Genomic DNA, 16,219 nt, shown 5'->3' on the forward strand with positions numbered 1-16,219 from the left:
ATTAGCCACTAAGATGCAGCCTAAATCCAATTTAGTTTCTCCTCTCCTTAATTCTTCAGAGGTAATTTGAGTTGCTGATTTGAGCTTTTCAGAGCTAGTTGATCACCTTCCATTTTTTTTCTTTTGTTTACTCTTTGTTCTTCCTCTTCTTAAAAAGTAAAATGGAAAAGAAATTGAAGTAACAATTTATCAACAGAATGATTCCTTTAAAAGGATTGTTCCAGCAAGTAAACACACATCCTCTCTCCAGAAGCACCAGTGGCATTGAGGTTTTGTTTCTACTTATCCTGATATAAAGCATGTTCCCCTTTTACCTGGGTCACTAGGAAGCTAAAAGGCACACCTGTGGCTCACAAATGACTAACTCAACTTGGTGTTAATTCCTTCTTCTGTCTTTACTAGTTTCTGATATATATATTCACATACTTTTTTTTTTTTTTTGAGACAGAGTCTTGCTCTGTGCCCAGCCTGGACCGCAGTTGCGTGATCTCAGCTCACTGCTACCTCCATCTCCCAGCTTCAAGCAGTTCTCTGCCTTAGCCTCCCAAGTAGCTGGGATTACAGATGCCACCACCACACCCGGCTAATTTTTGTATTTTTAGTAGAGACAAGGTTTCACTATCTTGGCCAGGCTAGTCTTGAACTCCTGACCTCATGATCCACCTGCCTCAGCCTCCCAAAGTGCTGGGGTTACAGGCGTGAGCCAGCGCGCCCGGCCTGATATATATTTTTAACTGCCCATAGATTCATTCTTACATTTTAATATGCTTCTCCAAACATTCTTCAAGATAAATAAATAAAACAGAAATCATAAACACAAACTACTCGAACAGATTTGCCATCAGATTTCAGAATATCTTCTTATGTCCAAATTAAAGGGGCAAAGATCTTTTTATCTCTTCTGAATTTAAAATCTTGTTTGAACAAAATATAAGCAGTACCATATTTATACAGTGTGACTTTATTATACTTCTCCAAAGACCCATAAGATCTCTAGAACTGAGATCAGCCACATCTTTTATTAGTTATTTCCCATGCAGACTGGATTATCAATATTGTTCTGCTAATTTATGCTGTTTTAAATGGTCTACCATACCTTGAATGTTCTTGAAAATGTTGTGCTCTTAATTGGAATGCCACAAACAATGATGATGCTATTGCTAGCAACTGGTTCTTCTCACTCTTGGTTAACATGTGTCCTGAGGGAAATAAATCGACCAATCGATCAATCAATCATATATGTTAACATCTGTGCTTCTATGCTAAAGAATTACTAGTCATTCAAACAAGTATTTCATAGGGCATCTATTACGCAGCTAGGACTGTACTAGGCACGGGGGTGTGTGGATGTTGGGGGAGCAAGACCATTCAAATAACAAAATCCTGTTTGCAGGAAGTTTATATTGGGAAAGAAGTTTAATTTGGGAAAGGAGATATTAAACAGATGCACAGAAAAAAAAATAACAAAAAAAACCCACAAAACTATCCACACAGAGATCTCCAGGAAAAGCGTAAGCTCCTCACATCTGCTTCTCTCTGGCCCGCCCCAGCCCAGCTTCCCTGCTGAGGAAAGCGAGGATAGCGTGCAAGAAGCCCCAGCCCCAGGAGAAAATGAGAGCGGCTAGTCAAGGACACAGACACGGCCATGCTTTCTAGTGTGAAGATCCAAAGAATATCGCGCCGGGATTCTTCCGCCTCTCTGCATGCAGTCAGGGCTTGAATCCCAATCAACCAACCAATTTCTCTCTCCTCCTCTCACTCACACTCTCTTCCTACCATTATACAGCTAGACCTGGGGCAGTGGGCTGGCCATGAAGGCCTGGGGTGAGTGACTGATTGAAGAATTTGTATAATTCTTCAAGAAGAAGGTTGCGAGTCAAAGCAGGATTCAAATACTTCAGGGTCTAGCTTAACACATCCCTTAACAGCTGTGCAACCTCACCGCAAATCTAAAACTATTTATTTGCCACAGTACTACATACAGACGGTAGAGTATTAAATAGGACAATATGAGCAATTCCAGTGCTGGCTCATCAGCCATAAAGTGCTACTTTTACAATCGATCCTCCATGAATTCAAACAACTGCAGGCTGAAAATAATTGAGAAAAAAGAATTGTATGGTTGTATCTGTACTGAACACATATAGGCTTTTTTTTTTCTTGTCATTATTCCCAAAGCAATACAATGTAAAAATGATTAATGTTGTATTTACATTGTATTAAGCATTGTAAGTAATCTAGAGATGATTTAAAGAACAGGGAGGATATATGTAGGTTATATGCAAATATGATACCATTTTGTATCAGGGACTTGAGCTTCTGTGGATTTTTGTATCTGAAAGTGTCCTAGAACCAACCACCCACAGATACCATGAAACCAATGCACAATTCAAAAAAAGAAAAAAACACTAGTTGCCTAAACTTATTTGGAAGAAATGAAGTAATTTAAACATTATGTCTAAAAATCAATCAAAATATAAATCAGACTAAAAATATTCAAAATTAACATACACTTTCAATATCTACAGCACGATTTTTCACGGGGAGGTAATCTGTCTGCTCCCTGAAGGGCAAAGGGAACACAAGTAATCCATACCTCTTTGAGACAAACCTAGATATTACATAAAACATAATACAAATATGGGATCTACCAACTGGTTCTGGGAATTCCATACTAGATCTTCACGATGGCCTAATAAACTATATTCTTATGGGCACTGGAAAGTTCCTCATTTTCCCCTGACACCTAAGCAGTGATGAAAATATCCCATATGATTATATAATAAATTACTCTATATGAGAAGTATTACAAAAATTTGATCTCAGTCTTGTCAAAACACATAGTTGAGAAGAACAGTTCTCATAGCGTGACCTGCCAACAACTGGGAGTACCCAGGAGTCCTTCCAAGGTCAAATAATTTTCTTAATACTACTAAAATGTATTTGTTTTTTAAACTCATTTTCTCAAGAGTATACTGCAGAGGTTCCCAGATGCAAGGGACACATGTTGTGTGATGACATCATTGCTCTCGTGTCAACACATAATGGATTTATTACCATTACTTTCAGATCAAATGAAGAAATAAATATTTTTAAGTTCCTCAGTTTTAATTTATAAAATGGCAAATATAATCACAAATATATAATCCCAAAAGCTCTCTGGAGTACAGAAAGAACCAGTGCTTCTCAAACCTCAGTGAACATCAGAATCACGTGGATTAAAGGTGCTGTGTGTACCTCACCGGCAGACTGACTGGTAGAGGGAATGAGGGCAGTTAATAATCTGCATTTCTAACAAGCTCCAGGGTGATGCTGATGCTGCCAGTCAGCAGATCTCACTTTGAATACAACTGTCTAGACCCATATCTATCAAACAGTGTAAAGAAACTCTTTAGTAGTTAATGAAGCCAGTTTAACGTGTCATGTCCAGCAAAACAAATTATCAGAGCACTTTAAACACAGGATTTTATATGAAAATGTTGTGTGTGTTTATATGTGTGCATACTAAGTCAGGATGTAAAATGTATTTCTCATGGTGGTTCACAATAAAAGTCCTTTAAAAGTCACCTCTTTAGATACGTATGTACAGTACATGCACATCATCAGCAACAGAAGAGGCAGCACATTAGGGGAACCCACTCACTGGAGATGCTCAATCAGTATTTCATCTGGTCTAACCAACTATTAGTGCACAGACTCAGGCAGTATCGAGAGAAGTCTCCCAAATAAAATGGACCATCGCTCATCACATCTCCCAGGCAAACTGATAGAATGCACATCAACTGCAACCATTTTACTGATATTCCACTTCAAAAGGGGGTGTACTCAGTTTCAATAGGCTCTGTATAAGAAGTCTGATCATAACTCACCTATTCTTACAACAATTCTAGCATTATGCTACTCCTGATCACAGGCCACAGTGGCCTTAACCTCTGCAAGTTCCCCTGCGGCCTGATACTAAGTAAGGCATGTCTTCCCTGGCTTTGACCTTAGCTTCCTTTGAAAGGTCTCCACCGTTTGCCCTCTGGGGGTGGTGTACCAGCTTGGTGTTGAGTCAGACACACTGGCACTGCATTCTCGGCTCGTAAGCTAAGGTGAATGTACCTCATTCCCTTTTCTGAGCAGGTTCTAATCTATAAAACCCTGCATGGCTGCCATGAGGGGAGCTGAGGCTGCATGCTGACTGCTAACCTGCTGGAATATAAGTCCCAGGAAGGCAGCTCCTTTTTCTGTTTACCGATGAATACTATGCACCTAGCACTTGGGGGCACAGTATGTACTTAAAAACTCTCCAGTTCTTCCTGTCCCTTTTTGCGAGTGTGAATGTAAACGAAGAGTGCTGCATCTGACTCTTGGTTTCCCCTCTTCCCCAGTCCTGATGGAGAAGACTGAGAGTATGCTGCTGGGTGTGTGAGGAATACAGGTGGTGAGGAGGGAGGGGGACTGAGAGCTCCAGCCCCTCACACAGAACACACACGGCCTCAAGCACTCTTCAGAGGAGCAAGTCACTTCTACTTGTTTTAAGTCTAGGGGGAGTCCTAAGGCTTTCTCAAACCCAGCCTTGGAACATTCACAGCATTCAAGCTTACAGTTTCTACTGTGATGTCAATGAGGCTGGGTACAGCGGGCTCTTCAGAAAACATGGCTGGAAAAAGCTGCAGCTCTAGGTTTTAAAAGCCTTAGGCTTTTTGACAGTTTTACCTCTATTTCCAGAGCCTAAAGTACAACCTTTGACCCAATAGGCTCTGCAAGTATTTGTGACTGAAAGGAGAAAAACTTCCTAGTTACAAGTAACTCTTACCTTCTTAAACTTTTGGGAGGATAATTTCAAGCTAAAGTCCCAACCCCTAAACAATGTTTATTATCTCCCCTCCTTGTTCATTAAGCCACTAATTACTGGAGCTCAAAAACATGTAGCAGCACCTACAGGTTTTGTGACATGCCACTATAACCCTCATGCTGCTAGCCACCCTCACTGGTATGACATAGTTTTCTAGAAGCCTGATCTGTAGAGTGGTTTTAGGTCTACCATTTATTTTCAACAGCTATGTGTTGGTTCCCATTATAGTGCTACTTGTTTGTTTGTTTTGAGACGGAGTTTCACTCTTGTTGCTCAGGCTGGAGTGCAATGACGCGATCTTGGCTCACCGCGACCTCTGCCTCCCTGGTTAAAGTGTTTCTCCTGCCTCAGCCTCCAGAGTAGCTGGGATTACAGGCATGGGCCACCACGCCTGGATAATTTTGTATTTTTAGTAGAGATAGGGTTTCCCCATGTGGGTCAGGCTGGTCTCGAACTCCTGACCTCAGGTGATCTGCCCACCTTAGCCTCCCAAAGCGCTGGGATTACAGACGTGAGTCACCATGCTCAGCTGTAGTGTTGTATTAAATAATGCAGACAGAGGTCCTGATTCTGAGCCAGGCCAGTTCTCTTTTTGTGGGCTATGACTTTGTTGATCATTGGCAGCTTCATCTTTAGGGTAATGTGGTTAGACTATTTTGTTGGGGAATCTTTAGGTAATCTCACTAGGGGGTTAGATTTTTCAAGGATCTTCTACTTTCATGTCTGTAAATACCTGTTTGTCTGCCAGTACCCTAGGAACCAACTGAGGAATGAAGGCTGGGGCAGGGGGTGTCACTACATTTAGTATGTCCATGTTCCCTCGATCCTTTGTCCAACTGTACCTGGTAACCCCTGGTTTTTATCCTCTGCAGAGAAGAATCTGAAAGTTTTTACCAGGATGAGGGAAGGAGAGTCGACTTACTCAGAAGAGTGAGGGAAGTGATGTGGAGAAAATTTTACAGAGATTTTAGGCCAACAGTGCTACGTTTAGGAATTTCCAAGGGTACGTGGAGCTAATTATTGAGACTTCTGAAGGGTTTCACAGTGGTCATGAGCTACTTCTCAGTTTCTTCCATTTTCAGCTTAGGATTCAACTTTCTTAGGTTACTAAGTCAGTTACCAACCTGGTCAACATGGTGAAACCCCGTCTCTACTAAAAAAATACAAAAAATCAGCTGGGCATGGTGGCACGTGCCTGTAATCCCAGCTACTCAGGAGGCTGAGGCAGGAGAATTGCCTGAACCCAGGAGGCGGAGGTTGCGGTGAGCTGAGATCGCGCCATTGCACTCCAGCCTGGGTAACAAGAGCGAAACTCTGTCTCAAAAAACAAACAAAAAAAAGAACCATCTTTCAGCTTTTCATTTTACCAAATGCTATTTTCTTTCTTTTTCCTAGTGGGCTTGTATCTTTAACTAACTCAAGTTAGTGGATTTGGGGGTAGAAAAATTTGTATATTTTTAAGCTATCAACTTATCTCAAAACTGGTTAATACTTTCTTTAGCAATTTCCTCAAAAGGAGTATATATGGTAAAATAGTTCTGAATCCTTATTTAAATGAAAACGGCTTTGTTTATATTGATGAAGATATCTTAGCTGGGTATACTACTTTTGAGTCAAATTCTTTCCTATGTAGCAGATACTCTTCTAAGATTCTAACTTCCAGTTTACAGAGTATCAACATGATCTGACTGTACATTCCTCACATCTTCTTTCTTTTCTTCTAGAAGCTTTAAAAAAGTATTTGTTTTTTATATGCCTAGTGGAGTTATTTTTTTAATTAACCCTGTCTGAATCTCACTTAGTCTTTCCAATAATACCTTAAGGCTTTCTTAAGAACTGTGAGGAAAAAAAATCTCCTCTATTATTTCTTTAAAAATTATCTTTCCTTATTTCCTTTTTTCTTTTCATGAAACTCCTAGTATGCATTTATATGTAAAATCTTCTGGATCTTCCCTATCTCTTATCATTTTCTACATGATTTCATTCTCTTTACCTTTTTGCTACATATTTTGAGATATTTCTATTTATTCCTTTGAGTCACTAATTTGGATCTTAGTAGTGACCATCCTACCTTCTACTTTGACTGCTGAATTATTTTGAAAAATCACAGTTGTTTAGTTCATTAAGTCTTTCTCCTCTAATTCTCTTTCTATATATATATATATATATATATATATATACACACAAAATGTATATATATATATACACATATATGTAATGTGTATGTATAAATATATATATTTTTTTTCTTTTTTTTGAAGTGGACTCTCACTCTGTTGCCCAAGCTGGAGTGCAGTGGTGTGATCTTGGCTCACTGCAACCTCCGCCTCCTGGGTTCAAGCAATTCTCCTGCCTCAGTCTCCCGAGTAGCTGGGATTACAGGCATGTACCACCATACCTGGCTAATTTTTTTATTTTTAGTAGAGACGGGATTTCACCATGTTGGCCAGGTTGGTCTCGAACTCCTGACCTCAAATGATCCACCTGCCTTGGCCTCCCAAAGTGCTGGGATTACAGGTGTGAACCACCCTGCCCAGGCTAATTCAAATTTTTAAGTGTTCTTCCTATTTTTCAGTAAGCATAGTCATCTGCCTCCTACACCAGTAGCTGTGAAACTGAACATTACCTATGCTCAGTGAGTCTTCTAGGCCTTCCTCCCTAGATGAATAATCCTTTTCATTTTTACACTAGGGACTCTGCTCAATATGCAGGCCAAACAGTTAGGCAGTGGTTTGCTGGTAAATGCTTAATAAACAACTGGAGGGTGGGGGAAGGAGAAAAGCCCCAGGGTGCAACCAGTTTCCTTACAGTAAATTTTCTTCATGGCTAATTTCTTCATGGCTAATTTCAAACTACCAACTTCAAAGAGGATGGCTTATGAAGATGTGCACACATGGCTCTCTCAAGCCAGGATGGCAGCCCAGCTCCCATGGAGAGAGTTCCTGGAGAGATATTTCAATAGTCTAAATGCTATCTCATCCTTAAAGCCATTCCAGATTCCCTCAAATGGAACTGAGTTTTTTGTTTTTGTTTTTGCTCTGCTCTGAAGGCACTTTTGTTTTTGTTTTTGCTTACATCTTTACCAGGCACTTATTTTACCCTGTCCTGTAATGTAGTTGGCACTTTACATGACTATTTCTCTCATGATGTCAGTTAATTAAGGGTGGGTAAAATATACTACCCATCTTTGATTTTCTTCTAGAGCCTATACCAATTACTTGTTGAGGACTTTAATGATTGAATTCAGTCCAAATATCATAGTGATACTTTTAAAAGTGTAGAAATACTTGACTAAATTCAGTGGAAAAAAAGAGAAGTACACTTAATTATATATTTTTTGTGTTGAATCAAATTTTTACCAGGAGATCTGTAACTTCTTAAAAGAATGAGATAATTCTGATAATTTATTTTGATGGGGTTTGAGGTTGAAGTATAGGAAAGTATCAGAAAAATAAGCCCATAATGTTATTTAGAGGCCAAATGAAATTATAGTTCTTAAAATATCTTCTTCCTCATTTTCCATTTATTTTTCAGAATCAAGGGAAAATGCTTTTCAACATCCACATCTAAAGAGCTGATAAGAATAATTTCTCATGTATCTTATTTTTTAATTTTAGAAGCAATCATTTCAAAGTTTAAGAATCTCTACTAAAACTGTCTTAGTCTACATCCAAATAAATTTGGGATAATAAACACATACAATAGAAAATTTCAATGCAGTCATAAAAATAGGTGTTTGCCTGTGAATAGTGCCTAGGATAGCTGGACAGATGGGAAGCAGATGGGGAACCCCAACGGGACGAAATGACCTGGCCCCAAACATATGGAGAGGATCCTGGATTAACTGTAGTTACCACTTCCTGCAGTCTCCTGGGCACATATATCAAACAGTCAAAGATGATACAGTTTAATATATCTAAGAGCTGATCTGGGGTAAAAATGGAGAATGAGAAATACAGCAATCTGAAGAAGAAGAATGAGAGACAGTGACCATTCAAAGAAGAACGAACTGACATGAAAATAACATGAGAAAATAAAATAAGAGGTAGACATTAAGAATGGCAAATATAGAAGAGTAGTTCTTAAGTACAGAGGCAATATAACAACATACAGCATACCCTGCTTGGAAATATTTGTGATTTGTGAATTTGAATCCTACCATAACTCAAAGACTTCGCAAATAGGAATTGAAAACCCTAGGTTCAATTCCTGGTATTATTATTTTACTAGTCATTTAGCTTTACTGAGTATCTCTGAGTGCTAGTTTCCTCACATGTAAAATGAAGGCTGCAACTAAATAATTACTAAAAGCAATGTATGACAATTTTAAAAATTGTGTTCCTATCTGGTCTAAGCATAAAAAACAAAATTATGGTGTCCAAGCTAATAATTCCTTACCAAAAAAGAAATGTATTATGTTATACACATCATGGAAAACTGCAATATTTAAGTTTAAGTATATTTCTGAGTTTGAAGGGGATCCCTTGTCTAGAGAATTTGGGACATTCTCTGTTGTAGTTAAATGTACAGCACGTAGTAATCAACACTGATTAGAAAATTTAAATGCCCCATTTTCTTCTCCTCTGGGATACTTTTTCATACTTAAATATATAGAGACTCATATATAAATGTGTACATGTGGGTATATATATAAATATGCACACATGCATATGTTTGTGTTAAAGGTACTCTGTAGTTTTTCTCTGTTTTCTCCTTCTGCCCACTGTTTCCTATCATATCACCATCACAAAATTAGCCAGGCAGACATAAAAACGTGGTAGTCTTAGTCCAATTCAAAATGTACTACAACTTAATTAAAATTTTAGGAAGGACAAGAAACTAAATGTTAGAATCAAATAGAATGAACTGGTTATCTGGATACATGTATAAATGACTAAAAATATCCAAAGTAGCGGTTGGGTGTAGTGGCTCATGCCTCTAATCCCAGCACTTTGGGAGGTGGCAAATCACGAAGTCAGGAGTTCAAGACCAGCCCTGCCAACATGGTGAAACCCCGTCTCTACTAAGAATACACATATTAGCCGGGCATGGTGGCAGGCACCTGTAATCCCAGCTACTCTTGAGGCTGGGGCAGAAGAACCACTTGAAAATGGAAGGTAGAGGTTGCAGTGAGCCAAGATCGCACCACTGCACTACATCCAGCCTGGGCTAAAGAGCGAAACTCCATCTCAAAAAAAAAAAAAAAAAAAAGAAAGAAAAGAAAAGAAAAAAAATCCAAAGTAATCCTTTCTCATCAATACTACGGGTAAGTTTTTTTGTTATTTTTTTCATAAATTCACCAAAGACTTCTATCTATTATGTTTTGTGCTAGGGATAAAATGAAAAGCAATTACCTAAGGGGTACTTAGCCTCAATAAACCAACAAATATTAAAAGAATAATCACAAAAGTACACAGCTACTATCTTGGTTGTATTTTATTTTGTATTTTTTTAAGAACTCAAAAGTTTAGAAAAAACAACCTAGTAAATCATTAGTTTTCCTTTTAAGATCCCAAATTACAGACATTCTTCATTTGCCTTAATACTAACAATAAAACTCTGTAACACTAAAGTTTTAAAAGAATATTCAAATCAATTATCTCTGTTTGGTCTTATGAAAACTCTGTACTGTAAATTCTGAGTTGAAAATGGCTTTATAAATGCATTCAGCAACTCAGTGACATCAAGCTAACCTGAATCTATATATAACTCCTAATATGAGTGTGAGTCATTTTATATTAAAACACTTTAATGGATATAAAGAACACTTAACCTTCATACATCACTAGTTCTTTAAAAATGTATGTAGAGGCTTTCACTTGAATAATATTTCTATTAAGTCTCATCTAAATCTTGTTTATCGCTCAATATCTTATGTTACCTATGTTTTGAATGCTCACTAAAGGGTTTTCTCTATCTCTCACTTGATGAGCAATTTTTCTACTACCTGGAAACACTCACTGACAACTTTGCAGGGTATTCCACTCATTACTTTATTCAGAACTTCATTTTTCAGAATAAAGATCTTCTTAGATTTTCATTAATGGGACTAGAACCTGGTTTTTTGAAATTTTCAGTATATTTTCATAAACATATCTTTTAAAAATCACTTTAGAAGAGTTCCTTATATACTCACCTCAGTAAAAAACACAAATCTGATTTGATTTTCAGAAACCAGAAAATCAGGTAGGCCAATGATCTAGCTACATGTTTTGCTCCAAAACACTGGACTCATAGAACATTCCACATAGTTGAATTCTGCACTCTACAAAACTGCGGATTATCACACTCATGAATCACCTATAAATCTCAAAATTGTGAATGTAAACAGTCTTGGGTGCTCTAAAAATGCTCATTAAGTATAATAAGCATTTTATAATTAAATATAATTTATAATAATAAGCCAAAAAGCCTTAATTTCAGAATAGAATAAAATCATGTATTATAATAAAGCATAAAAATAACTTTAACACTCAAAAATATTTTAAAACATACATACCTTTAAAGCCATCAGGATACACGTCAGAGAGAAATTTAGTGCTGATGTCTCCTTTTACAAAGCGTGAGTTGATTATCACCTCTCGAAGTAATGCAATATTATGTGTAACACCTAAAAGTAAAATGACATCAAATTGAAGAACAATGAATCAGTGAAAAATTGAATTCTGATAATCTGGAGAAATTTATCATCATTATTCTATGACCTAGCAGAAACCATTCAAGATTACTTATTTCCTTGATTTCTATTAAAAACAAAAAAAAATCTGAAATTCTGGTATCAACAAAACACTAAATATAAACTTAAGAAGCCTGGTATTGCCAAGTCAAGTCAAATCAATGGGCTGTATTAGTGCAAAAATAATTGTGGTTTTGGGCTGTGAATTTTAACCATTAAAACGAGGCTCAAACACATCTTGATTAATCAAAAGAGGAACCATTACATAAACTAATTTTTGTCAATGAGAAATAAGTTTGCTTATTCCTGCAGTGTAAAAATCCATGCTTCGGGATTCCACGTACTCTTGGAGAGCATTTTTTGCACCCTGCCGGTTGTGGAAGTGTTTTCCCTGCAAAACGTTGTTGAGATGCTTGGAGTGGTGGTCGGTTGACAAGAGGGCAAGTGAATATGGCAGATGAGGCAAAACTTCATAGGCCAATTTGTTCAACTTTTAAGTGTTGGTTGTGTGACATGTGGTTAGGTGGTGTTGTGGCGAAGGATTGGGCCCTTTCTCTTGACCAATGCCAGCTGCAGGCAGTGTAGTTTTTGGTGTATCTCGCTGATTTGCTGAATGTACTTCTCATATGCAATGGTTTCGCCCAAATTCAGAAAGCTGTAGTGGATCAGACCAGCAGCAGACCACCAAACAGCGACTGTGACCTTTTTTTGGTGGAAGTTTGGCTTTGGGAAGTGCTTTGGAGCTTCTTCTTGGTCCAGTCATTGAGGTGATCATCGCTGGTTGTCAAACAAAATCCACTTTTTATCGCACGTCACAATCCAAGAAATGGGTCATTGTTGTGTAGAATAAGAGAAGACAACACTTCAAAATGATTTTTTAAAAATTTACAGTCAGCTCATAAGGCACCCGCTTATGGAGCTTTCCAATTTGCTTCAAATGCCAAACAACCATAGAATGGTTGACGTTGAGTTCTTTGGCAACTTCTCATGTAGTTATGAAAGGATCAGCTTCGATGATTGCTTGCAATTGGTCATTGTCAACTTCTGATGGCCAGCTACTAAGCTCCTCATCTTCAAGGTTGTCATCTCCTTTGCAAAACTGCACTGTACGTTCATTAGCAGTTCTTGGGCCAAATGCATTGTTGATGCCGCAAGTTATCTCTGCTGCTTTACAACCCATTATGAACTCAAATAAGAAAACTGCTCAAATTTGCATTTTGTCTAACATCAATTCCATACTCTAAAATAAATATAAAATAAACTGCAAGTAATAAGTCATTAGCAAAAAAAAAGCAAGAAATGTGCACTGAAATGATGTATAACATAATCATATTTATTTAATAATGTATACCAATATCAAATGGCAAGTTTCAGCAATGCAAAAACCGCAATTATGTTTGCACCAACCTAATAAATGTCCTTTCAATAAATTGTACTAGAACAACTAGCTAACCATTTGGACCCCCCCCCAAAAAAAATTAACCTCAATCCTAACAACATAAACAAAAAGTTAACTCCAAATGGATCACAAACCTAAAACTATTTTAATAACTACAGAAGAAAATACAGAGGAAAAATCTGTTACCCTGAGGTAGGCAACAGATTTTTATTCCTAGTACACAAAAACCATGAACTATTAAAATACTGACAAACTGTACTTCATCAAAATTTAAGCCGGCTCCTCAAAAGATGCAATTAAAAAAATTAAATGTCTAACCCAACGCAAAGAAAATAGGAACCTTGAAAAAAGATTGGACGAACTGCTGACGAGAATGGACAGCATAGAGAGGAGTATAAGTGAATTGATAGAGCTGAAAAACGCAACACGAGAACTTCGTGAAGCATGCACAAGCTTCAACAGCCGAATTGACCAAGCAGAAGAAAAGATATCAGAGGTCGAAGATCAACTCAATGAAATAAAAAGAGAAGGCAAGAACAGAGAAAAAAGCGCAAAAAGGAATGAACAAAATCTTCAAGAAATGTGGGACTATGTGAAAAGACCTAATCTACGTCTGATAGGTGTACCTGAATGTGATGAAGAGAATGAATCCAAGCTGGAAAATACTCTTCAGGATATTATCCAGGAAAACTTCCCTAACCTAGCAAGGCAGACCAATATTCAAATCCAGGAAATACAGAGAACACCACAAAGATATTCCGCAAGAAGAGCAACCCCAAGGCACATAATCGTCAGATTCACCAGGGTTGAAATGAAAGAGAAAATGCTAAGGGCAGCCAGAGAGAAAGGTCGGGTTACCCACAAAGGGAAGCCCATTAGACTCACAGCAGATCTCTCAGCAGAAACCCTACAAGCCAGAAGAGATTGGGGGCCAATATTCAACATCCTTAAAGAAAAGAACTTTCAACCAAGAATCTCCTATCCAGCCAAACTAAGCTTCATAAGTGAAGGAAAAATAAAATCCTTTGTGAACAAGCAAGCACTCAGAGATTTCATCACCACCAAACCTGCTCTACAAGAACTCCTGAAAGAGGCTCTACACATATAAAGGAACAACCAGTACCAGCCACTCCAAAAACACACCAAATGGTAAAAAAGCAGCAACACAATCAAGAATCTGCATCAACTAACCAACAAAACAGCCAGGTAGCATCAAAATGACAGCATCAAATTCACACATAACAATACTATCCCTAAATGTCAATGGACTAAATGCCCCAATCAAAAGACACAGACTGGCAAATTGGATAAAAAGCCAAAACCCATCAGTGAGCTGTATCCAGGAAACCCATCTTACATGCAAGGATACACAAAGGCTCAAAATAAAGGGATGGAGGAAGATCTACCAAGCAAATGGAGAGCAAAAAAAGGCAGGAGTTGCAACTCTCATCTCTGATAAAATAGACTTTAAAGCAACAAAGATCAAAAGAGACAAAGAAGGACATTACATAATGGTAAAAGGATCACTGCAACAAGAAGAGCTAACGATCCTAAATATATACGCACCCAATACAGGAGCACCCGGGTATATAAGGCAAGTTCTTAATGACTTACAAAGAGACTTAGACTCCCACACAATAATAGTGGGAGACTTTAAAACCCCATTGTCAATATTAGACAGATCAACCAGACAGAAAATCAACAAGGATATCCAGGACCTGAATACAGACCTGGAACAAGCAAACCTAATAGACATTTACAGAACTCTCCACCCCAAATCCACAGAATATACATTCTTCTCAGCACCACATCACACCTACTCTAAAATTGACCACATAATTGGCAATAAATCACTCCTCAGCAAATGCAAAAGAACAGAAATCATAACAAACAGTCTCTCAGACCACAGTGCAATCGAGTTAGAACTCAGAATGCAGAAACTAACTCAGAACCGCACAGCTTCATGGAAACTGAACAACTTGCTCTTGAATGTTGACTGGATAAACAATGAAATGAAGGCAGAAATAAAGATGTTCTTCGAAACCAATGAGAACGAAGACACAACACACCAGAATCTCTGGGACACATTTAAAGCAGTCTCTAGAGGAAAATATATAGCAATGAGTGCCCACATGAGAAGAAAGGAGAGATCTAAAATTGACACCCTATCATCAAAATTGAAAGAGCTAGAGGAGCAAGATCAAAAAAACTCAAAACCTAGCAGAAGACAGGAAATAACTAAGATCAGAGCAGAACTGAAGGAAATAGAGACACAAAAAACTCTTCAAAAAATCAATAAATCCAGGAGCTGGTTTTTTGAAAACATCAACAAAATAGACAGACCACTAGCCAGATTAATAAAAAAGAAAAGAGAGAATAACCAAATTGATGCAATAAAAAACGATAAAGGTGATATCACCACAGATTCCACAGAAATCCAAACCATCATCAGAGATTATTACAAACAACTCTATGCACATAAACTAGTAAACCTGGAAGAAATGGATAAATTCCTGGACACCTGCATCCTCCCAAGCCTAAACCTGGAGGAAGCCGAAACCCTGAATAGACCAATAACATGGTCTGAAGTCGAGGCAGCAATAAAGAGCCTACCACCCAAAAAAAGCCCAGGTCCAGATGGGTTCACAGCTGAATTCTACCAGACATACAAGGAGGAGCTGATACCATTCCTTCTGAAACTATTCCAGACAATCCAAAAAGAGGGAATCCTTCCCAAATCATTTTACGAGACAAACATCATCCTGATACCAAAACCCGGCAGAGACTCAACAAGAAAAGAAAATTTCAGGCCAATATCCATGATGAACATAGATGCAAAAATCTTCAATAAAATACTGGCAAACCAATTGCAACAGCATATCAAAAAGCTCATCCACTATGATCAAGTAGGATTCATCCCGGGGATGCAAGGCTGGTTCAACATACGCAAGTCCATAAACGTAATTCACCACATAAACAGAACCAAAGACAAAAACCACATGATTATCTCGATTGATGCAGAGAAGGCTTTTGACAAAATTCAACAACCCTTTATGCTAAAAACCCTCAATAAACTAGGTATTGACGGAACGTATCTCAAAACAATAAAAGCTATTTATGACAAACCAACAGCCAATATCATACTGAATGGGCAAAAACTGGAAGCATTCCCTTTGAAATCTGGCACTAGACAAGGATGCCCTCTCTCACCACTCCTATTCAATATAGTACTGGAAGTTCTAGCCAGAGCAATCAGGCAAGAAAAAGAAATAAAGGGTATCCAAATTGGAAAGGAGGAAATCAA

The 16,219-nt window shown here is 37.9% G+C and overlaps 1 protein-coding gene across 7 annotated transcripts in view; it reads right to left on the reverse strand.

Annotated features, from left to right (window-relative positions):
- Positions 1–16,219, reverse strand: part of PCCA (propionyl-CoA carboxylase subunit alpha) — a 445,241-nt gene that overhangs the window by 195,125 nt on the left and 233,897 nt on the right. For all 7 annotated transcript variants that reach the window (XR_012514288.1, XR_012514289.1, XR_012514290.1 and 4 more), the window contains 2 exons: positions 11,340–11,450; positions 1,097–1,199 (listed from right to left, as the gene is read on the reverse strand). Coding sequence is in view for 4 of the 7 variants with exons in the window: in XM_003928223.3 (XP_003928272.1) it covers positions 1,097–1,199; positions 11,340–11,450 (214 nt within the window). In the remaining 3 variants the exon portion in view is untranslated. The remainder of the gene's footprint in view (positions 1–1,096; positions 1,200–11,339; positions 11,451–16,219) is intronic.

The sequence above is a fragment of the Saimiri boliviensis genome, chromosome 16 (assembly GCF_048565385.1).
Source record: "Saimiri boliviensis isolate mSaiBol1 chromosome 16, mSaiBol1.pri, whole genome shotgun sequence".
In the NCBI taxonomy this organism is placed as follows: Eukaryota; Metazoa; Chordata; class Mammalia; order Primates; family Cebidae; genus Saimiri; species Saimiri boliviensis.